At 42.1% G+C, this 25,376-nt stretch overlaps 1 protein-coding gene across 1 annotated transcript in view; it reads left to right on the forward strand.

The window, feature by feature from the left end:
• The first annotated feature begins 15,466 nt into the window (after nt 1–15,466).
• Nucleotides 15,467–25,376, forward strand: part of EDNRA (endothelin receptor type A) — a 74,575-nt gene continuing 64,665 nt past the window's right edge. Inside the window, exons 1-2 of the mRNA XM_065904558.1 lie at nt 15,467–16,066; nt 20,420–20,913. Coding sequence (XP_065760630.1) covers nt 20,494–20,913 — 420 coding nt within the window. The 5' untranslated portion in view covers nt 15,467–16,066; nt 20,420–20,493. The remainder of the gene's footprint in view (nt 16,067–20,419; nt 20,914–25,376) is intronic.

Below are 25,376 nucleotides of genomic sequence, written 5' to 3' on the forward strand. Positions count from 1 at the left end.
CATTTTGTCTAGCAAAGCAAAAAAAAAAAAAAAAGCTATTCTTTTCTACTTCACTCAAAACTCTGTCTCTGAGGTTTCATTCTGTGTCTGGGTGCAGAAGTTAAATTCAGCATCCATTCCATCAAAAAAATGTCGTATCTTAACTACCTTTCTAATTGTAACTAGAGCCTGAAACCATGAACCTTGGTGAGGTATGGATGGAAATAAGCCCCTGCTTCATATTGCATAGGAACCTGGAATGTTAGGTCCATGAATCAAGGCAAATTGGAAGTGGTCAAACAGGAGATGGCAAGAGTGAATGTAGACATTCCAGGAATCAGCGAACTAAAAGGGACTGGAATGGGTGAATTTAACTCAGATGACCATTATATCTACTACTGTGGGCAGGAATCCCTTAGAAGACATGGAGGAGCCATCATGGTCAACAAAAGAGTCTGAAATGCAGTACTTGGATGCAATCTCAAAAATGACAGAATGATCTCTGTTCGTTTCCAAGGCAAACCATTCAATATCACGGTGATCCCCGCCTATGCCCCAACAAGTAACACTGAAGAAGCTGAAGTTGAATAGTTCTATGAAGACCTACAAGACCTCTTAGAACTAACACCCAAAAAAGATGTCCTTTTAATTATAGGGGACTGGAATGCAAAAGTAGGAAGTCAAGAAACACCTGGAGTAACAGGCAAATTTGGCCTTGGAGTACGGAATGAAGCAGGGCAAAGGCTAACAGAGTTTTGCCAAGAGAACTCACTGGTCATAGCAAATACCCTCTTCCAACAACACAAGAGAAGACTCTACACGTGGACATCACCAGATGGTCAACACTGAAATCAGATTGATTATATTCTTTGCAGTCAAAGATGGAGAAGCTCTATACAGTCAGCAAAAACAAGACCGGGAGCTGACTGTGGCTCAGATCATGAACTCCTTATTGCCAAATTCAGACTTAAACTGAAGAAAGTGGGGATAACCACTAGACCATTCAGGTATGACCTAAATCAAATCCCTTATGACTATACAATGGAAGTGAGAAATAGATTTCAGGGACTAGATCTGATAGAGAGCCTGATGAACTATGAAAGGAGGTTCGTGACACTGTACAGGAGACAGGAATCAAGACCATCCCTATGGAAGAAATGCAAAAAGGCAAAGTGGTAGTCTGAGGAGGCCTTACAAATAGCTGTGAAACAAAGAGAAGTGAAATGCAAAGAAGAAAAGGAAAGCTATTCCCATTTGAATGCAGAGTTCCAAAGAATAGCCAGGAGAGATATGAAAGCCTTCCTCAGTGATCAATGCAAAGAAATAGAGGAAAACAACAGAATGGGAAAGAGATCTCTTCAAGAAAATTAGAGATACCAAGGGACCATTTCATGCAAAAATGGGCTCAATAAAGGACAGAAATGGTATGGACCTAACAGAAACAGAAGATATTAAGAAGAGGTGGCAAGAATACACAGAAGAACTGTACAAAAAAGATCTTCACAACCCAGATAATCACAATGGTGTGGTCACTCACCTAGAGCCAGACATCCTGGAATGCGAAGTCAAGTGGGCCTTAGGAAGCATCACTAGGAACAAAGCTAGTGGATGTGATGAAATTCCAGTTGAGCTATTTGAAATCCTGAAAGATGATGCTGTGAAAGTGCTGCACTCAATATGCCAGCAAATTTGGAAAACTAAGCAGTGGCCACAGGACTGGAAAAGGTCAGTTTTCATTCCAATCCCAAAGAAAGGCAATCTCAAAGAATGCTCAAACTACCGCACAATTGCACTCATCTCACATGCTAGTAAAGTAATGCTCAAAATTCTCCAAGCCAGGCTTCAGCAATACGTGAACTGAGAACTTCTAGATGTTCAAGCTAGATTTAGAAAAGGCAGAGGAACCTGAGATCAAATTGCCAATATCCACTGGATCATCGAAAAAGCAAGAGAGCTCCAGAAAAACATCTATTTCTGCTTTATTGACTACGCCAAAGTCTCTGACAGTGTGGATCACAATAAACTGTGGAAAATTCTGAAGGAGATGGGAATACCAGACCACCTGAACTGCCTCTTCAGAAACCTGTATGCAGGTCAGGAAGCAACAGTTAGAACTGGACATGGAACAACAGACTCATTCCAAATAGAAAAAAGGAGTACGTCAAGGCTGTATATTGTCACCCTGCTTATTTAACTTATATGCAGAATACATCATGAGAAACGCTGGGCTGGAAGAAGCACAAGCTGGAATCAAGATTGCTGGGAGAAATATCAATAACCTCAGATATGTAGACGACACCACCCTTATGGCAGAAAGTGAAGAAGAACTAAAGAGCCTCTTGATGAAAGTGAAAGAGGAGAGTGAAAAAGTTGGCTTAAAGCTTAACATTCAGAAAACTAAGATCATGGCATCTGGTCCCATCACCTCATGGGAAATAGATGGGGAGACAGTGGAAACAGTGTCAGACTTCATTTTTGGGGGCTCCAAAATCACTGCAGATGGTGACTGCAGTCATGAAATTAAAAGACGCTTACTCCTTGGAAGGAAAGTGATGACCAACCTAGATAACATATTAAAAAGCAGAGACATTACTTTGCCAACAAAGGTCCGTCTGGTCAAGGTTTTTCCAGTGGTCACAAATGGATGTGAGACTTGGACTGTGAAGAAAGCTGAGCACTGAAAAATTGATGCTTTTGAACTGTGGTGTTGGAGAAGACCCTTGCGAGTCCCTTGGACTGCAAGGAGATCCAACCAGTCCATCCTAAAGGAGATCAGTTCTGGGTGTTCATTGGAAGGACAGATGCTAAAGCTGAAACTCCAATACTTTGGCCACCTCATGCAAAGAGCTGACTTGTTGGAAAAGACCCTGATGCTGGGAGGGATTGGCGGTAGGAGAAGAAGGGAACGACCGAGGATGAGATGGCTGGATGGCATCACCGACTCAATGGGCATGAGTCTGAGTAAACTCCGGGAGTTTGTGATGGACAGGGAGGCCTGGCGAGCTGCAATTCATGGGGTCGCAAAGAGTCGGACACGACTGAGCGACGGAACTGAACTCATGAGATAGCAAGACTCAAAATCCAGTCAAGGAATCAAACACAGGTAGGTGAAGGGGCCGGGTTGGGAGCAGGGGGCGGTAAGCACGTTCTCCTATCTTCTTTTCTGGAAGGTCTCAGCCCTCACCATATAACTGAGGTTCTCAAAAATCAGCACCTGTCTTCCTACTCTAGTTTGCAACTAGCGGCAGTCATTCACCTTGGTATCCCGGTGGGCCCTGAACTTGAGGTCACAAGTTTGAAGATTTGGAGCCACCGGCGGGGGGAAGGATTCCTACCTGGGCCCGGGTCCTGACCTGGCCGTTTCCTCCTGGCTGAGGGTGGGCAGGAGACTCCTGGGCCTCTGAAATGTGCAGGGTCCAGCACAAGGGCGGGCAAGAAGGACCGCCAACAGAGCCCTCAGAGAAGACAGCGCGGGAGAGACGGCAGGGAGGAGAAACGAGGAACTGGGAGGGGAGGAGCCAAGGGCGAGCCGCTTCCTGCTCGACTGCGCAGGCGCGACTCTGGTGCCGGGAAGCCGGCGCGGCCCCCGGGCCGTGTGTCCTCTTCCAAGCTCCTCTGTTGTCTCCCAGTACCCCCATACTTCACTGCTCGCTTCTCCTGCACTAGCCTGCTCACTTCTGTGCATGCGTGTTAAGTCGCTTCAGTCGTGTCCAACTCTTTGTAACATTATGGACTGTAGCCCTCCAGGCTCCTCTGTCCATGAGGTTCCCCGGGCAAGAATACTGAAGTGGGTAGCCATTTCCTCTTCCGGGAGACCTTCCCGACCCAGGGATCAAACCTGGGTCTTTTACATCTCCTGCATTGGCAGGCGGGTTCTTTACCACCAGCGCCACTTGGGAAGACCACTCGCCTCCTACCTACCTCTCTCCATTATTGTTCCTTTCCTTTTTTAAAGGTTTTAAATTTTATATCGGGGGGTCATTGTTTTATGGGCTTCCCTGGTAGCTCAGTGGTAAAGAATCTACCTGAGATGCAGAAGACACGAATTTGATCCCTGGATCAGGAAGATCCCCTGGAGGAGGAGATGGCAACCCACTCCAGTATTCTTGCCTGGAAAAATCCCATGGACAGAGCAGCCTGACAGGCTACAGTCCATGGGGTCGCAGAAGAATCCGACACAACTTAGCAATTATCCAACAACAACATGATTGATTTACTATGTTGTATTAGTTTCAGGTGTCCAGTAAAGTGATTGTTAAACAAATACATGTATCTATTCTTTTTTAAATTCTTTTCCCACTTAGGTTATTATAGAATATTAAGCAGGGTTCCCTGTGTTACACAAGAGGGCCTTATGATGATCTATTTTATATATAGTAGTGTGGACATGTTCATGCCAAACTCCTCATTTATCCCTCCCCACAACCTTTCCTCTTTGGTAACCATGAATTTGTTTTCTTAGGCTGTATTCTGTTGTTTAGATAAGTTCATGCATATCCTTTTATTTTTTTTTAGACTCCACACACATGCTCTTTCTCTGCCTGAATTCACTTGCTCTGATAATCTTTAGGTCCCTCCACGTTGCTGCAAACGGCACTATTTCATTTGTTTTAAAGACTAATATTCCATTTTGTGTGTGTACATATATAATACATACAAATACACACCACATCTTCTTCATCCATTCATCTGTCAATGGACATTTAGGTTGCTTTAACAGCATTCAGATAAAGCCACGGAAAACATCTTCACTTTTTAAAAATGTAAATTAGAAATTAGAAAAAGGCTTTGCTTCCAGCTTTACTTTACATGCAGACTTCCTTGTCTCTTGTTCCCCTCCATATAAAAATAGAAATGGAACTATATCCCAAGAAAATTATTTTCCAAAAGTTACCAAGAAGTCTTGGAAAAAAGCCTAATGTAGCACATGCTAATTGTAGATGGTGTTGATTTTTCTTCCACCTATTACAAAAATATACTTAACAAAAAGAGTTATACTCGCTACTTAGCAATGTTTCTGCATGTCTTTCTGCACTGTTTCTAATTACTAAGCTATTTTGAATGTGTGTAAAGTGGAAAAGTTTCCCTAAAGGCTCAACTTGGCGGCCTTGGAACAATATCCCCCTTATTGTCCATCTCCGTGACCCGGCTCCACTCTTCATTCCCTTTGACCTCTCTTGACCACTCATTCATTCCTGAAACTCTGTTCTTTCTTCGTGCCACCAACACTGCCCTTCTCTGGTTCTTTCTCGGATATTCCCTCCATTTGACAAGCTTCTTACTGAATGCTTTGTATGAAGCTCATCCTTGTTTCTTTGCCCTTTTCTTTTACACATTCTCCAAATGAAATGCGTCCAACTCTTGGCTTCAGTTACTGATTACTGTAGTTTTATTTCAAGTCCAAAGCTCTCGTATGCCCTTAGATTCAAGCTGTTAAAAACCTGAATTTCTTTTCTTCCCACATAAGCTCCACTTGCCCCATCAAACCTGGTTTCCCCTCCTAGGCACCCTAATGGATTCACTGTCCATCTTTTTCACCTGGTCACTTTGCTTACATATATTCTAGGGCTCCTTTCAAGTGATCACAGCAGAGTTTAGTGGTTGTGATAGACGCTATTGGGTTCACAGAGACAAAACTATGTACTAGACATCACTTTACAGAGAATGTTTCCCAGCCCCTTATCTAAGGATATCTAAGACCCAGATAGGTCTATCCTAACACTTACTGGGTTGTTTTTAAGCTGATTGCATAACTTTTCCCCATTAGACTCAAGGCTTCTTTAGGATAGGGTCCTATCTTATTTGCTGTTACTTTTTCAAATCTCTGTTCCTAGCTGAACCTAATACAGTTTTTGCTCAATAAATATTGATGAACAGTTTTGAAGTCCCTCCAGGAAATTTTAGGGTCATTTTTTAGACTCTTCTCACTTCATCCCATAGATCCTATCTGCACTCCCTCATCAAAAAAAAAAAAAAAAAAAAAAATTTCTGTGTTGCATTAGCTGGTCTGCACAAATGACTAGTATAATTCCCTTTCTTTTTTTTCACATTATTGTCTAGTTTTCTTCAATACTGACTCTGGGCTTGTGTCACTTGCTTTGGCCAATGGAATGGTAACAAATACGAAGTTCTTGAAAAGTAGCTGTTCACTGAGGCTTGCCCTTCCCTGCTGCCTTGGGATCCTGATACCACTAGATGAATGGGCCAGAAAAGCCTGCTGGATGATGAAAGACACATGACCCTGATAACTAACCCCTTACTCCAGCCAAGAGCCAAATATGTGAGCAAGGCCATCTAATGCTAGCTGCCTTCAGATATGTGAGCACACTCTACTGCATGAAGAAGCCTAGGCAAGACCAACAAAAAGAACCACCTAGATGACCTAGCCCACATTTCTGATGTGCAAAATCTTGAGCTAGGAAACCATTGTTGTTTTCAGCCAATATGTCTTTGGTGGGGAGAGGGGGAAGGATTTGTTTATGCAGCATAAGCAGCATAAGCTAGCTGCTACATTTTAAATGTCTCCAGGACTTTTGCCTTAAACATTACCTTCAAACCACCAAAGCAGTGTCCATTACTACTTTATTCTCTACCTCCATGCTTCATACTAAGATATACCAACCTAACCTGTCTTCTTGCCCCTAGTTACTATTAAGACATGTAAAATGCTTTTGCCAAATTAATCTTCCTAAAACTTTTCTTTCACATATCCTGATCAATGATAAATAAGGACATCTTCTTCCTAAACACAAGGTCCATTTTATCTCCTGAATATCGATTTTTATATTCAGAATATCCATTTTGATCCTAAAGCCAAGGAGCTTATACAATAAGCTCTATGCAAAAGGAATTGTAGAATTATAAAGCATACAAAAGTCTAAAGTTAATATCATTTTACAACTTCCCATTACATATGAGGAAACTGTCTATCCTATAACTACCCCACCATTGTTTTTGTAAGCATATAGCTTGTCTGGTTTCACAGGTTCACAACAGGAGAGAAATTTTGTCTCAGGGTGAATCATACCCTGAGTCTACTTGAATCTTATTTAGATAATGTTTAAATGAAACTTTTGGACCTTAGACTTTAGAATTGATGCTGGAATGAGTAAAGATTTGGGAATTGTTGGATGAGAATGAATGTATTTTGGGAGTTTTTATTAATTTATTTGTTTATTCATTGGCCATACTGTGTGAGTTGTGGGATCTTAATTTCCTAACCAGAGACTGAACCTGGGCCCTTGGCAGTGAGAGTGCAGAGTCCTAACCACTGGACCACCTGGGAAGAACAATGAGTATATTTTGCATGTGAGTAGGACATGAATTCTGGTGTGGAGTGATATGAACTGAATGTCTGTATCCTCCCCTCCAGGTATTTGGAGATGGGGCTTTGGGAGGTAATTCAGATTAGATAACATCATGAGAGTTGGGCCCTGAGGATGGGATTCAGTTCCATTCAGTCACTCAATCATGTCCAACTCTTTGCGACCCCATCGACTGCAGCATGCCAGGCTTCCCTGTCCATCACCAATTTCCTGAGCTTACTCAGACTCATGTCCATCGAGTCGGTGATGCCATCCAACCATCTTGTCCTCTGTCATCCTCTTCTCCTCCCGCCTTCAATCTTGCCCAGCATCAGGGTCCTTTCCAACAAGTCAGTTGCTTGCATCAGCTGGCCAAAGTATTGGAATGTCAGCTTCAGCATCACTCCTTCCAATGAATATTCAGGACTGATTTCCTTTAGGATGGACTGGTTGGATCTCCCTGAAGTCCAAGAAACTCTCAAGAGTTTTCTCCAACACCACAGTTCAAAAGCATCAATTATTCGGCACTCAGCTTTCTTTATAGTCCAACTCTCACATCCAAACATGACGATTGGCAAAACCATAGCTTTGACTAGACGGACCTTTGTTGGCAAAGTAATGTCTCTGCTTTTTAATATGCTGTCTAGGATGGGCATAGCTTTTCTATGGGATTAGTGCCCTCATAAGAAAATACCAGAGTACTCTATCTATTTATCCATCACCTATCATCTCATTCTTTCTCTCTGCCATGTAAGGACAGAGCAAGAAGGTAGTAATCTATAAGCCAGAAAGAGAGGACTCTTACCAAACCCTGAGCATTATAGTCCCTGATTTTGGAATTTCAGGCCTCCAGAACAACAAAATTTCTATTGTTTTAGCCATCCGGTTTGTGTATTTCATTGTGGCAGCCCCAGCTGACAATATCACATCCACAAGGCACTAACCAGTCAGGACACCTACCAATCTTTTCTGTCAATGACAAAGCCTACCATGTTTCCCTAATATATCTAAATAACGATTAAAACCTAATTGCCTTTCCCTCTCCTGATATGAAGTTACTACATATGAGACCTGCTGTTGCCTTGTATGGCCAGACCATTCAAGATGATTATACTCTTGCTATCTGCACACTCCCTGCTTGTCCAGAAACTATTCACGTAAGTGACCTTCTCACTCAATCAGAGAGCCCAATCAGCAAATACCTACATATATGCCCCCTGCCTTAGTTGTTGATTTTTCTAATCCTTAGATCAGAATGGCTCCCCTACAATAATTTATCAAATGGAAGACCTCTGCCCCTTAAAGGTACTTAGATCAAGGGGCTAAGAAGGCTGTAACCCTCTGCTGGTTTCCTTGGTAACTGATGAGTCAATTCCCCCTATAACTGGTAGTCTTCCCGTTTGCCTCAGGAGTGAAGGCTGCTGCTGTGCCCTGCAGCCTGTCTGCTGTCCACAGTGGGCTATTGCCCCAGGACACTTTTGCTTCAGACATGTAGGAGCTCCCATCTAATAAAGCCCCGATGTGTCTGTCTCTGAGTCTAGGCCCTATCTTCAGTCTTAAGGCTGGGCAATACAGGGCCTGCAGGTCCTTGGGGTGCAGCCCAACACACCTCCTTTCACTAAGTCTCCTTCATTCACAATCAGGCTTTTGGTTTGTCTTCTTTGATTACAAGTGCAACTCACAATTCTCAAGCCCATTTCAACCTAAGGATCATTCAAGAGCCAGAGACACAGTGATGTCATGAGAGGACCCATCTTGACCTGTCCCAACTAACAAACTCTGTAACACTTAGGCCCCTCCATCTTTTTTTTTTTTTTTTTTAATTTCTTTTGGCCATACCACACAGCATGTGGGATCTAAGTCCCCCGACCAGGGATCGAACCCATACTCTCTGCCGTGGAAGCAAAGAGGGCTAACCACTGGACCACTAGGGGAATCCCAGGCCACTTGCATCTTGTTAAGGATTCCTGCTGCAGTGTTGACATCAGCTCTGCTGTGGATAACTATTCTCCTCCTGACCGACTCAAGGTGGCAGAGCGCCTGTCAACTTTTACCTGTGGCTCCTCAGATGCCACTGGTCTCCCTGGCCTTAGTCCCGCTACTGTAATATCAGATGATGCTGCTTATTCTGCTCTACCAGTAACCACATGGACAAATCAGGAAGGAACCCATGAAAGTGAAAAAAGCTATCATTTATTGCCATTACTCCTGTTATGTGCCAAGACTTCGGGTATTAATACTTTCTTCTTTTTTTCTCTTAACTCTTTCTTTTTCATTTCTTCTTTGGTAGTTAAAAGTAAATTCTATCTCCCTTAAGAGAATCTTGAAAAGATAAGACTATTCTTCTATATGACCCTCCAATAATATCACTGAATAAGTTAATAATTTCTTAATAACATCTAATACCTTGGTGTTGTTCAGTCGCTAAGTTGTATCCGACTCTTTGCAGATTCCCATGGGTTGCAGCATGCCAGGCCACCCTGTCCTTCACCATCTCCCAGAGTTTGCCCAAGTTCATCTCCACTGAGTCAGTGATGCCATCCAACCATCTCATCCTCTGTCACCCTCTTCTCCTCCTGCCCTCAATCTTTCCCAGCATCAGGGTCTTTTCCCATGAGTAGGCTCTTCACATCAGATGGCCAAAGTATTGGAGCTTCAGCTCTTCACTATTAGCTCAGATAGTAAAGAATCTAATGCCTAGTCCAAATCTAAATTTCCCCAGTTCCCCCAAAAAAATGTCCTTTATAATTGGTTTATGAAAACCAGGATCCAATCCAGGACAGTGTAACTCCTTTAAGTTTTTAATCTAGAAAAAAATCCCTTTTTTATTGATTAATTCATTGAAGAGACAGGGTTAGTTGTCCTGTAAAATGTAATACTTTCTGAATTTATCTATCTGCTTCTCCGTGGTATTTGTTTAACTTGTGTGTTCATCTTCGATCTTTCCTGGAAACAAGAATAGCTAAAGTTTTGATTCAGATTAAACATTTTGGGCCAGATGGAATATGTCATAAGAGGACACCTAATATCTGCTCAGCCAATCATGAGTGATGCTTGACTTTTCAGCCCTCCAGTGAGGCCACCAGCAGTTTATAAAACATCTGGGCTACATTCTACCTTCAATATATTTTGATGAGATATCCTGCAGTCTTGACCACCAGGTGAAAAACATTGTTGCAATGAGAAAACACTTTAGAGGGACTTTCCTGGCAGTCTAATGGCTAAGAATCCACCCTCCAAAGCAGGGGACAATTCCTAGTCAGGGAACTAAGATCCCGCATACTACAGGGCAACTAAGCCTGAGCATTGCAACTACTGAGCCCCCACGTGCTACAACTAGAGAGCCCACAAGCTGCAACTAAGACCCAATGCAGCCAAATTAAATAATCAATCAATTACGTATTTATTTAAAAAGCAACAGTTTCAAATACTTCCTTTTGTGAATTTAGATTAAAAATGGACCTTCAACTCCCAGGGCTTGCTTTTTCGCCTCCAGACCAGTGACACTCACTGCCGACAGCAAGTCTCAGCTCTGACAACGCTTAGTTCTGCTGTAACAGGTTCAGGATCTGGTGTACGCTTCCCCAATCTCTCAGTCTCTCTTCTCACAACCAGCTGTCCAGCCTTTATCGCTGTGGTTCTTCCCTGAACCATTCGTGTTTTATTGCCCCCAGGGAGCCCCAAAATGAACACAACATTCCTAGAAAACACTGCAAGATTCAGATCCTTTATTGCAGTTCAGATTTGAGGAGCTAAAGAATTAGCGATTATGAAATGGGTCTGCACATTTGAATCAAGGAACTTAAATTAAATTCAAAGAACATTTACCCCAAGGACAGATGAAAAGTTGCTTTTTAAGTGCTATCTTGAGTATGTCTTAATCTTCTGCAATTATTCTTCAGGAGATCAATGATAATATGACGCTAAGAAAAACCATTGTAACTGTCATTACAGTAATTCTCCACTTAATGAGCAGCTTGAACTAGAAGTCAAGTGCACCTGAGAAAGACTCCCTGCAACCTATAAGACCTGCATATTGCATCCAATCCACCTTCTAGGGAAAATAAACAACCTTTGGGAGCTGAGTTGAAAAACTTGGTCAAAAATATAAATTATATGTTTGTTAAAAGTACAAGGCAGAGAATACAGAAGTGGGGCAAGTATTTAAAGTCTTGGCTATGGGGAGAGGGTTGGTAATTTAAATAGCTGGTTTAAAATCCACTGAAGTCATTTTCCCCAAAGTAAAGCAGAGAGGATGAGAAAATAAATCTCCAAAAACTAAGGAAGGTTTGGATTGTTCTCACCTAGAATGAGGCAACTCCAGTGTCTTACAAAGGCAGATCTGTGCTGGCGATCCACATAAACATATTTGTTTGTATCTGAAGATCTTTATCAGAGAGACAGAAAGCTCTTTAATGAACTTATAGAGGAGGTCAAAAGATAATATTATAGGCGGGAAGATTTCATCTTAATGTCAGGAAGAATTTTTTTATTGTGGTAAAATATATGTAAAATCAATTTATCATTTTAACCATTTTTAAATGTATGGTTGTGGCATTAAGTGCAACCATCACCACTATCCACCTCCATAACATTTTCATCATCTTATACTGAAACTCTGAAGCCCATTAAATAATAAATCCTCCTTTCCAGAGTCCCTCTTAACCACCATTCTACTTTCTGTCTCTATGATATCAACTACCATTCCAACTACCCCATATAACTACCACTTAAATGAGGTGCAATAGCTCTCCTTTTGCATTTGGCTTACTTCACTTAGCATAATGTCTTCAAGTTTCATATATGTTGTAACATGTATCAGAATTTTATTCCTTTATAAGCCTGAATAATATTTCATTTACATGTATATACTACATTTCATTTGTCCATTCATCCATAGATAGACATTTGAATTGTTTTCATCTTTTGGCTATTGTAAATTATGCTGCTATGAATATGAGTGTATGAATATCTGTTCAAATTCCTGCTTTCAATTATTTTGGGTATATATCCCAAAATGGAATTAGAGTAATTTTGTCTTTAATTTTTTGAGGAACTGCTAAACTGTTTTCCACAACTGCTGCACTATTTACATTCCCACCAGCAACACACATGGGTTCCAATTTCTCCACATTATTTCCAACACTTGTTGTTTTCTACTATTCGATAATACCTATCCTAATGAGTGTAAAGAAAAAACTTGGAATAAGCAGACCTGTAGCACAGCAGGATGAGCTGTGCCCACAGGTGGGGACTGACGGATATGCCCTACCAGAGCCCGAACAGACTGGCGTGTTCAGTTGCACAGGTCATGCACCATCCAAGTGCATCTGGTCACAGGGTACATAAAGGCTGAAAATCAACACGTTTCACGTGCCAAGGTTTGAACCCTGGATTAGGACATTTTCTTCCCTGAAAATATTGCCAGCTTGCTAAGCCATGTGCCTGAAGTGGCACCTTTTTTAATGCAAACAAAGGCACTTATAAAAGCTATTAATTATTCTGACTGACTGACTCTTCACTATGAGGAAGCTGTAGATAGAACAGATTAATGCACAGGCTAATACCCAGTCCATTGGACTAGATGACTATTAAGGTCCTTTCCAATGGTGGTATTCTGTGGATCTCTTCAATAGTATTACAAAATGAACCTTGAATCCTTTGACACGCCTTGCCTTGACCGATGAAGTCGATAACCCCTTACCTTTCATCTGGGGTGGTGAGTGCTTCACTAATAGGAGTAACTGGAATAGGAATAGGAATTCTGCAGGAGTAACACTGTATCAGTTTCTAAGCCCAGACTTTAAGACACTGGCAGCTACCATTTCCTGTCTCTTGGGACACGCCTTCTTGGACCCCAGCCACCACTCTGTGAGGAAATATGAACCACTTCGTAGGGAAATACACATGGAGAAAACCCAACACTTATTACCAAGAAAGCAAACTATCTTGCAAGTGGAGCCTCCAGCCCCAATAAAGAGGATGATCTGTCCCAGCCAAACCCTGCCCAAATTGCAGATTGATGAGTAAGGTATGTTGTTTTAAACCACTACCATTTTAGGGTGATTTTTCTTTAGCTGCAGCTGATAATCAGAACAGTCTGGAATATAATGTGACCTGTGCTCCAAACTCACATTTCCACAACATGCCTCACACCAACAGTGCACTGAAGGATTCCCAGGTGCGGTCTTCCCTAAGGAGCCCTTGATTAACTTTTTTCCATAAAATGTTTTATTTTGATTATTTACTTGATATTAAACAATCAGATGATTAAATATTCTGTCATGATTTTTATCAAGGTGTAGTTGATTTACAATATTATGTAAGTTACAAGTATATAACATAGTAATTCACAATTTTTACAGATTATACTCCATTTAAAGTTATCACATTACCTATATTCCCTGTGCTATGTATCTTTGTAGATTATTTTATACATAGAAACTTGTACTTCTTAATCACCAACTCCTGTCTTATCTCTCCTCTCTCTCTCCCCACTGGTAACCACTAATTCATTTTCTATATCTGTGTGGTTTCTTTTTGTTATATTTATTGTTGTTTAGTCATGTCTGACTCTCTGTGACACCATGGATTATAGCCCACCAGGCTCCTCTGTCCATGGCATTTTCCAGGCAAGATTACTGGAGCAGGTTGTCATTTCCTTCTTATATTTATTAGTTTGTTTTATTCTTTAGATCCCACATATAAGTAATTACATACAGTACTTGTCTTTCTCTGCCTTATTTCACTAAATATAATATCCTTTGAATCCATGTATGTTGCAAATGGCAAAATGTTTGGGTTTTTATGGCTCAGTAGTATTCCATAATATACATATGTACTTTAGTAAAAAGCAGAGACATTACTTTGCCAACAAAGGTCAATCTAGTCAAAGGTATGGTTTTTCCAGTAGTCATGTATGAATGTGTGAGTTGGAACATAAAGAAGGCTGAGCGCCGAAGAACAGATGCTTTTGAACTGTGGTGTTGGAAAAGACTCTTGAGAGTCCCTTGGCCTGCAAGGAGATCCAACCAGTCCATCCTAAAGGAGATCAGTCCTGAATATTCATTAGAAGGACTGATGCTGAAGCTGAAGCTCCAATATTTTGGTCACCTGATGCGAAGAGCCGACTCATTAGAAAAGACCCTGATGCTGGGAAAGATTGAAGGCAGGAGGAGAAGGGGACGACAGAGGACAAGAAGGTTGGATGGCATCACCGACTCGATGGACATGAGTTTGAGCAAGCTCTGGGAGATTGTAAAGGACAGGGGACCCTGGTATGCTGCAGTCCATGGGGTCACAAAGAGTCGGACACGACTGAGTGACTGAACAACACCACCTTCTTTATCCATTCATCTATTGATGCACACTTGGGTTGCTTCCAAATTTTGGTGATTGTAAATAATGCACTGGGGTGCACGTAACTTTTTGAATTCGTGTTTTCCGTTTTCTTCAGAGATATACCTAAGAGATATACCTAGGAATTGCTGTATCATGTTGTAGCTCTATTTTTAGTTTTTCAAGAAATCTCACTACTGGGTTCCACAGTGGCTGGACCAATTTACATGCCCATCAAGAGCATATAAGGGTGTCCTTTTTAAGGAGGTTTTTTTTTTTTTTCCCATCTGCCTCATGTCTTCTCCCATATTCCCATTTAAGATAAAAATGTTGAAACCCACCTTCTGCAGCATCTGCACCCTCCCTGATTGAATTTCTTGAGGAATCATAGGTTTCTCAGAGCCACACGCTGGGCCCTTCCACAGTCTCTTCAGAAGCTCCCATTTTACCCTGAGCCAGTAGTATATAGCCTTCAAGGGACAACGTAGACACAAAACGGCCTTGATACAGTCAGCTGATGTGCACACTGGCTATTTGTCGCTGTTCAGTTGCGAAGTTCTGTCGGACCCTTTGCCACCCCGTGGACTGCAGCACACCAGGCTTCCCTGTGCTTCACTATCTCTTGGAGTTTGCTCAAATTCATGTCCATTGAATGGGTGATGCAACCTAAGCATCTCATCCTCTGCCGCCCCCTTCTCCTTTTGCCTTCAATCTTTCCCAGCGCTTTAACTTGCTATAAACTTAAGAGGGAGCTTAGGAAGCCCAGCAAAGGGGCAGGGAACGCAGAGCTTCGAAACCGCTAGTTCCGGCCCCTGACTCTGCAGTTGCTCCATCCAGATCAAATCTGCCTGCACTCACTGCGGAGGGAAAGGTTTCTTGGCAAGGCCTTCCTTAGTTCCTGGTCTGTTAAACTACCCTCCTCCTCGACGACCGCCCCCTCACCACCACCACTTTCATTTCAGGAAGGAAATAGTTAAAAAGACTCCTGCCCTTCAGGGCCTGGGAGGGGGCGGCCGCCTAGTGCTTCATAGTGGCTGCATCCCTGGAGGACTGGAAGGCTGGGACATTCTCGCCGCCCTAGATGGAGTAGAAGATCTGGGAGCTTTGAGAGGAGAAGGCGAGGACAGAAGCGAGGCGCGTTCCTTCGGAGTTTTCTTTTTCTTGCGAACCCTCGCGCACGCACACAGCCAGCCCTTTGGTCTGGCGATTGCGGACAGGAGGTGGAGAAGCTCCATCCCCAGGTGGCTGAAGCCTGGCGGCTCGGGGAGGACCTCCCCAGAGAAGCCGTGCCCAGGAAGTTTTCCGAAGCGGCGGCAACGGTGCAGCCGGGGCCGCCGCCGCGCCGGATCCCGGGACACTCGCCATTCACCCTCGCCGGCTCGGCTTCAACTCGCCCGGGCGCTGCACGCGGACCGCGCAGCCGTCTGAGCCCGCGGAGCTCCACGGTCGGTGCAACTCTTTTCTCTCGGGGTCCCAAGTCGGGTATGGGAGACGCTGGTGGGCCCCTGGGTGGGGAGGAGAGGCGACCCCCGAGCGTCGTCGCCCGTCGCCGGCACCTCCTGCACCGGGGCTGGCATCACCTGCCCTCGGGGGCGCGTGGCTGCGCGGGCGCCTTCCTGGGCGGGGGGGCTCCCGAGAAAGTTTGGGGTTTGGGGAGCTGATCCGAAGCCCCTCAGCCTTCCCGGGCGGGCGGCGGAGTTTTCGTCAAAGGAAAACCTGGGTCTCCCTGTTCCAGGCGTGCGAGAACTTTGTAGACCATCACGCCCGTGTCGCTGGCTCCAAAGCCGGCTTGTGAAGTTTGCCCCGCAGCCCGGGGCCACCGCGCGCCCGGGACGTGCCAAGGGCAGCCAAGGGCACCCGGTGTGAGGGGCAGAAGTGTTTGGGAAAGATGTGTTTGGAGAACCCCCAGGGCAGAAATTTTGGAAACCCGCCCGTGGAGGTCTGCGCGTTTTATTCTGTACCCTCCTTTAAGGGACACTTGTTGCCCTTCACGTGCGGAAAACAAGGGCCGTTCCCAGATAATCAGCCTCTGTTTACGCCGTCCTGATGGCATTCCGGGTACTTGGCGGCAGAGGAGGGTGTGCTGGGAGGCATATTAAAGACAGGCGTCGTCAGTCAGGAGAGTTACTAATTTCTTACTCAGTGAGCAAAACCCACCAAAGTCGGCGGGGAGGCGGGGGGGGGAACTTATTTAAAAGTTCCTAGTTTATCTGTGGTGTTTTTTTTTTTTTTTTCCCCTCTTGTAGATTATTTATGGCTCCCTCGCCCCCACCCTCCGTTTTGTGTTAACTAATTGAGAAATACCTTGGCAATCATTTCATGTAAATTACCTGCTCTAAACTCATGCCAGGTGGGTAAGGTTGGAATTTCCAAATCGCTAATTTGGTGAACTTTGATCCTGAGAGTCCCCAGATGTGAAAAGGTTTAAGCATCAGGATAGAGTCCTCTTGCCTCATAATAGCTTTTGAACTCCAGCAAATCTTTAGACCCCAAACATGAAGAATGCTGAATCTGTAAACCAGGTCCTTCAGGTCTGAACCTGAGAGGCTTCGCTAGAGCTATGACTGATGATGAGTGATGATCTGAAGCCAGTGTGACTTAGAGCCATGGAGATGAGCTAAGACTCATCCTTGGAGGAACATGCAGTTCAGAGGGTTTTCTTCCATTTGGTTTTGTGTCTTTCATCCAATGATGATATGGCAGTCACATGCCTTTGCCAAATATACCTTAGTTCTGCAGCTCCATGTCTGCACAGACAAGGCTGAGCGAGATGACTTCAGAAATGGTGGTGTCACTGTTGGAGGAGGGAGGCAAGTGGTTTTTATGGTAGCCAGCTCACCCTTTGATAAGAACCCACAGCTTTGATAAGACTCCTCAACTCCTGCGGTAATCAGCTCACCAAATGAACCAAAGGGCTGATGTTCAAACAGTAGTGCTACTTCTGTGAACCACCTAACCAGGTCCGTTCACAAAATATCCTCCTAGCAGACTGTGATGGGCAAAGAGCCATTCCATTTCTGAGAAAGGCCTTCTGTCTCTTACTTTGAAGAAAACTCCTTATTAAGATTCATTCCCACTGGGAAACTGGAAGGCATTAGTCATTAAATAGCACAAGATATTGAAGAATTTCTTTTTCCATCTCTGATCTGAAGAGGAGGATGACAATATGCTTTATTCTTAGAGTGGTATGGAGTGGAGTCCTGATCACCACTGTGTAACAGAAATAGCAGCATTTCATAGGTCTGTCAATATTTTGTCAGATACTCCAAACTGTAAGAAGAAAGGGGGAAAAAAAAAAAAACACATAAGAAAACTGCATACTATTTGACTTGGTCAAAAAGTTCATTTGGGCTTTTCCATAAGCTGGTACCAAAAAACCCAAATGAACTTTTTGGCCAATCCAATACTTACAATTGTCTAGGCAGAACTGTATGCCCAGTATGCCCATAGCTTAGACAAATTGATATTTTAATCATTTAATCAGACTGAATCAAGTCCTATGGTTAATTAGAGTGAAGGGTTATACCTGTCCTACCACTTCTTGGTCACAAAAATGTAACTTCTTCAAGGCTGTTTCCTCATGATATTCTCCCTGCCTACCTAGAGTTGTAAAGCTCAAGTCAGATAACAAATAGGTGTACAATAGATTACCATAGTATGTAAATTTTTTTTTTGGCCTCATGGCCTAGTTTCCTGACCAGGGATGGATCCCATGCTCCCTGCAGTGAAAGCACAGTGTCTTCACCACTGGACTACCAGGGAAGTCCCAAATATTTTTATTAATTCAGATTCCTGGGGGAGAAAATCTCTGGGGAAGGCAGAAGTATACAGTATTGCACCTTACATTTACTTTAAACCTTCTATACACCTTGAATAAATCTTATTTCTTCATATATTGACTAAGTCCTAAGCTTTATTAATAACCAAGATAACTGTCAAACTCCTAAAAATGGTTAATATCAACCATGGATAGACTCAAAAGGACACAATTCTTAAAACTTAAATTGTGACCTGGGTGTGTTCATCATATGAACACACTACATCATAAACCAAAGATTCACAAAAACAGAAAATATCCAAAATATTAAAATGGGAAGAGCCATATCTGTTGTGTAATCACCAACCTCCCTTATTTTCCCAGCATCTTTTCTTTAAGCATTGAAGTAGAAATCTAGACTTCCTGAACAAGAAGGACCACTTGCCCTCTGTGAGTGACTAAAACAAAACAATGAAATGGTCTTTTGAAATCATATCTAAGCATCCTGCAATGTCTGTTGCTTCTTCAGAATGCTGGAAACATTGTTGAACATTTTCAGTGCTAAGTGAGTGTACAGTCTAACAGTTAGGAGCTCAGACTCAAAGTCAGACTCACCTGCCTTGGTGTCATAGAAGGGCCACATCAGCTATGGCCTTGACGAGCTACTTGACCTTCCTGAACCTGTTTCCCTGTGTTTATAATGGAAACAGATATATGGTTCTCATGGTCATTGTATGGATGAGATGATATCACATGTATAAAGTGCTCAATGTGGTGAATGGCTGGTCAGAATCAATGTAGCTATGAAGGATGTTTAAAGAATATATAAAGGATATTTGGAAAATCAAATAGTACACCTGGGTTGGGAAAGTCCATTACTCCTAGTTCTACTCATTGACAAATATCCTTATAGTAATTTCTGACAAATGGAAGAGCAAAAAAACTCCTGTTAGAGGGTGTAAATTGGACTTCCCTGAAGGTTAAGACCTGGGTTAAGACTTCCTGCAGTTAAGACTCTATGCTTCCAAAGCAGGGGGCGTGTATTCAATCCCTGATCAGGGAACTAAGATCCCACATGAGTGCAATGCCCACCCCCCCAAAAAATATGTAGATTGTACATATTATTCATCCAGGTTTTTAATAAAATAGATATTCTGTCTTTATCAACTATCTTATTTTTAATTGACTAAGATTGTTAAATGTATTGATGGTTTAATCACAGTTCTGATTTTCAATGAACATCTCATAATACTTAATAGCTTCCTGAGCTGCATTTTATTTCTGTGTTCTACCACATGGAAAACAGCACACATGTTGAAATACTAGATTGTTAATTATAGAATTTGGTGATTTTATGCCTTACTACTCTATGACTTTCACTCAGTATGTAATGTCTTTTCCATTAGTAAGTAAAATATTGTTATCTCAACTCTTGAAGATTTTCTGTAATTCAGGCTATCAGCCTAAGTGTAAGGGAGAAAAGAAAGTAACTTCTTCTATACTACTTAAAGGAAAAACTGTCAAGTCCTCATTCATATTATAATCTAGATGTAGATGTGTGCATGCGCGTTCAGTTGCTTCAGTCATATCTGACTCTGTGCGACCCTATGGACTGTAGCCCGCCAGGCTCCTCTGTCCGTGGGACTTCCCAGGCAAGAATACTAGAGTGGGTTGCCATGCCTCCTCCAGGGGATCTTCCCAATTCAGGGATTGAACCTGACGCATCTCCTGCGTCTTCTGTATTGCAGGTGGATTCTTTACCACTGAGCCACCCAGGAAGCCCCAGATGTAGGTATAGCTATGGAGAGAGGTGAGAGAGACAGAGGCAGAGGCAGAGATACAGAGATATAACTTGCCCTAATAGAGAGCTTTGATCTTGTCTGCTTTTGTTCTGCCATGGGGTAACCTGACACAGATGTTATCTTATCTACTTACCAAATAAATCCTGCTTTTTAATTGAAGCAGTAAATTATCATTGACTGCAATCTTACTGGCAGCTGGATTTGTAACCAAAATCATTTTTTCTCTTTTCTTTTTCCAGGTGGAGAAAGAAAAAAAAAAAAAAAGAGTGTCAGATCAACAGATTAAGTGACATTTCCTGAAATTTGCATCGAGATGGAAACCTTTTGGCTCAGGGTGTCCTTCTGGGTGGCGCTGGTTGGAGGTGTCATCAGTGATAACCCTGAAAGCTACAGCACAAACCTAAGCATCCACGTGGACAGTGTCACCACTTTCCGTGGGACAGAACTCAGCTTCGTGGTTACCACTCATCAACCCACGAATTTGGCCCTCCCCAGCAATGGCTCAATGCACAACTATTGCCCACAACAGACTAAGATTACTTCAGCTTTCAAATACATTAACACTGTGATATCATGTACTATTTTCATCGTGGGAATGGTGGGGAATGCAACCCTGCTCAGGATCATTTACCAGAACAAGTGCATGAGGAATGGCCCCAACGCGCTGATAGCCAGCCTTGCCCTTGGAGACCTTATCTATGTGGTCATTGATCTCCCTATCAATGTATTTAAGGTAGGAAATCACCACATGTGCGTTTGCAGGTTGGCATGCATGCTCTGGTTCCACAGTTGAGAGAGGTGCTACAGACCTTTCTGTCCTTTGGAATTTCAGTCTGTGTTTTTACTGAGAGCCGTTTCTGCTGTCTTAAAACCGGGTGACATTTATAATCTTTATTATTTCTTCAACGGGACACTGATTTTCTGACTTATTTATTAACAAAAGAGTATCTCAGGGATGACTCTTCCAGGTTATGGTCTTCTATGAATGGGGTTCTCATGCCAGTCCTAAGTTGGCTGAGTGGATGGGCAATATGGGAAAAGATCAGTGGATTTTTTTTGAGATTCCATTTCTGGGGTGAGACCTACTGAGCCCAACAAGTATTTAAAATAAATATGTCTTCAGTTTTAGTTACCTTTTCAGCATGACGCTGTCTGGGAGTCAGATATCCACAGTGTGACTTGAAATGAGAGGGCTTGTTTTATTTTGACTGTCTGGATGATTGAAGTCAAAGGTCATGCTGGCTTCTGCAGTTATCTGGTTGACTTAGAGATAACAGGGTGCACTTGACGGCAAGCCAGTGGTGACCACGTTGAGCAGTGTTGCTAAAACCACTTAAAACAGGCATCGGTTTACTGCTGCCTCCTTCCTTGTTTCAGCTTACATTTTTGGAGCACCCACTGTGTGCCTGTGTGCACCCACTGTCCAGAGCTAGGAGGTAGGACCCAAGCTAGTGCCTGGGTGGGAGAAAATGATAACTCGCCCATTGTTGGTGAGATCACCTTGCTCTCGGAACTAGTTAGTACCAAAACAACTACAGCCAAAAAGAGTAAGTCATTCCATATTTGGTTTAGTGGTTGTGAGGGGGAAACTGCTGCAAAAATTCAAAATGAGCTAAAATTCAAACGAAATTTCATGATCTTTGCCAGATGTTTTGGAATGTCTTTATTCCTAGCCCAGGGATAGCACGTTCCTCAGCCTTTTTTTTTTTTTTGTCTTCTATGTATTATCTGTAAAAGCAAAACTATTCTGAGCAAGAATATCCTGAAGTATGACTGGAAGTGGAAAGTTTTGTCAGTTATAGACATGATTAGTTTTACGAGAAATAATAGCATCTCGGTTTTAAGTAGATAGACTCCAACCTTGGTGAAATGACACTAGCCTACTAGAAAAAGCAGTGGTCTGACAGCAAAGATGAAAACATTGATGAAAACTTTGAACATTACAAGGAAATAAGTCATCTCACAATTATTCCAATACACTGTTTGCCAAATTGGGGGAAAAACAAAAAGTTAACAATTTTAACAAAAAGTTAAAAATCACATACCATCTTTTGACAGAAGGGCATGAACACATGTGTTTTCTATTTGAACTTAAAGCAGAATTTCAGAACCAAATTAGGAGGCAAAATTGTAAATAGGAGGCAAATGTGTAAATAATTTAAAATATTTAGCATATGCTACAGAACTTTATTTTTTTTTCTTTTCAACAGTTTTTTTATTTTCTCTTTGTGAAATATTATATGTACTCAATATAGCTTCCTCAAGACATCTCTTTAGTAAGAGATTAAAAAATGTTGACATGACTTATTCACAATTGTGGTGTGGAATATTAAATAAACATTGATTATTCATATTTATACAGCTAGTTAACCAACCCATTATGGCTCAGGAAAACAACAGAACTGTCTCTGAATTAATAATCCCTATCTGACCATGTGCAGAAGCAGCTCTTTGGCACGTCAGTATCTGCAGAGAAGGAGACTTATCTCTTAGAGGTGCTCCCTGCCATTCACTAGACTAAACTTCATTTCTATTCCATAATAACATTTTAAGTCAGATCACATGGAATATCTCCAAATTTGGTGAAAATTCAAATAAAGCTTTGTTTTACATTCACATAGCAATGCGCGAAAACTAGCACTTCCTTATTTGACCTTATAAGTCTTCCATCGTGGGAATCCCATACTTTATACTGCCATTTTCAACCATGTGGACAGTTTGATGTGTTTCTTTGTTGTGGTAGTACTTTTGTATAATTCCTGTTTTTCTAAAATTCATGTAATGAGTCATTTAACCAACGGTTATTTTAGAAAGTAAACCTTTGGGGTTAAAAAAAAAATTACTCTTTAGTCATTTCGGTCTTCTTTCAGGGGAAAAGAGAAAAGCACTGAAATGAGCATAAAAGTCTCACAATATTCGAGAGTTATTTCTGCTTCCTCCTGGCAGTCTTCTTGTCTAGGTTAGGAAACCATAAGATGCCCCTGTTTCTCTGACTTCTGCCTGAGAGTCAAGAGAATTCCTTCTAAGCAAGCTGCCTCCTGCTGTGAGAGTCTGATGCCTTGAAGTCTCACATCAGATCAATGGATTTCTCTGACCATGTCAAGCTATCTCTGCATTTCAGGGCAAAATAGTAGCCATCCAATCTCACTGTACCATTATGTATAGGTACCAATGAAAAGTGCATAGACTTGAAGAACATTCTATTAAAGGGATGCATGAAGCTTCTTTATCTCCCCTACTATTAGAATTAGGTTGAAAGAAGAATGGGTGAAAGGATGTGCCATGTTCTTCAAAGAAAGATACTTTTTCAAATCACACAGGTCATTGTGTTTAGCAGTTCCATCCGTTGCTTTTTAGACTCAGTTCTAAGGTGTCTCCAGAGGGCAAACATTGCATTGAGTGGGGTTAGAATCTGAATAAGTGAAAGCAGTGTACAGGCGGCAAGCTAGACTTGCTGATTAGACTATTACAATAAAAAGGAGAGTGTGTGATAAAGTGCTCTTTCTTTTTTTTTTTTAATTTGTTTTTATTAGTTGGAGGCTAATTACTTTACAATATTGTAGTGGGTTTTGCCATACATTGACATGAATCAGCCATGGATTTACATGTGTTCCCCATCCCGATCCCCCCTCCTACCTCCCTCCCCATCCCATCCCTCTGGGTCTTCCCAGTGCACCAGCCCTGAGCACTTGTCTCATGCATCCAACCTGGGCTGGTGATCTGTTTCACCCTTGATAGTATACTTGTTTCAATGCTGTTCTCTCAGAACATCCCACCCTCGCCTTCTCCCACAGAGTCTAAAAGTCTGTTCTGTACATCTGTGTCTCTATTTCTGTTTTGCATATAGGGTTATCGTTACCATCTTTTTAAATTCCATATATATGCATTAGTATACTGTATTGGTCTTTATCTTTCTGGTTTACTTCACTCTGTATAATGGGCTCCAGGTTCATCCATCTCATTAGAACTGATTCAAATGAATTCTTTTTAATGGTTGAGTAATATTCCATAGTGTATATGTACCACAACTTCCTTATCCATTTGTCTGCTGATGGGCATCTAGGTTGCTTCCATGTCCTGGCTATTATAAACAGTGCTGTGATGAACATTGGAGTACACGTGTCTCTTTCAGATCTGGTTTCCTCGGTGTGTATGCCCAGGAGTGGTATTGCTGGGTCATATGGCAGTTCTATTTCCAGTTTTTTAAGAAATCTCCACACTGTTCTCCATAGTGGCTGTATTAGTTTGCAATCCCACCAACAGTGCAATCTTACACCAACAGTGTAAGAGGGTTCCCTTTTCTCCACACCCTCTCCAGCATTTATTGCTTGTAGACTTTTGGATAGCAGCCATTCTGACTGGTGTGTAATGGTACCTCATTGAGGTTTTGATTTGCATTTCTCTGATGATGAGTGATGTTGAGCATCTTTTCATGTGTTTGTTAGCCATCTGTATGTCTTCTTTGGAGAAATGTCTGTTTATATCTTTGGCCCATTTTTTGATTGGGTCATTTGTTTTTCTGGAATTGAGCTGCAAGAGTTGCTTGTATATTTTTGAGATTAATCCTTTGTCTGTTGCTTCATTTGCTATTATTTTTTCCCATTCTGAAGGCTGTCTTTTCACCTTGCTTATAGTGTCCTTTGTTGTGCAAAAGCTTTTAAGTTTAATTAGGTCCCATTTGTTTATTTTTGCTTTTATTTCCAATATTCTGGGAGGTGGGTCATAGAGGATCTTGCTGTGATTTATGTCAGAGAGTGTTTTGCCTATGTTCTCCTCTAGGAGTTTTATAGTTTCTGGTCTTACATTTAGATCTTTAATCCATTTTGAGTTTATTTTTGTGTATGGTGTTAAAAGGTGTTCTAGTTTCATTCTTTTACAAGTGGTTGACCAGTTTTCCCAGCATCACTTGTTAAAGAGGTTGTGTATTAAAGAGGCTGTGTATAAAGAGGTTTTTCCATTGTGTATTCTTGCCTCCTTTGTCAAAGATAAGGTGTCTGTAGGTACATGGATTTATCTCTGGGCTTTCTATTTTGTTCCATTGGTCTATATTTCTGTCTTTGTGCCAGTACCATACTGTCTTGATGACTGTGGCTTTGTAGTAGAGCCTGAAGTCAGGCAGGTTTATTCCTCCAGTTCCATTCTTCTTTCTCAAGATTGCTTTGGCTATTCGAGGTTTTTTGTATTTCCATACAAATT

The sequence above is a fragment of the Muntiacus reevesi genome, chromosome 13, assembly GCF_963930625.1.
Source record: "Muntiacus reevesi chromosome 13, mMunRee1.1, whole genome shotgun sequence".
NCBI classification, from domain to species: Eukaryota; Metazoa; Chordata; class Mammalia; order Artiodactyla; family Cervidae; genus Muntiacus; species Muntiacus reevesi.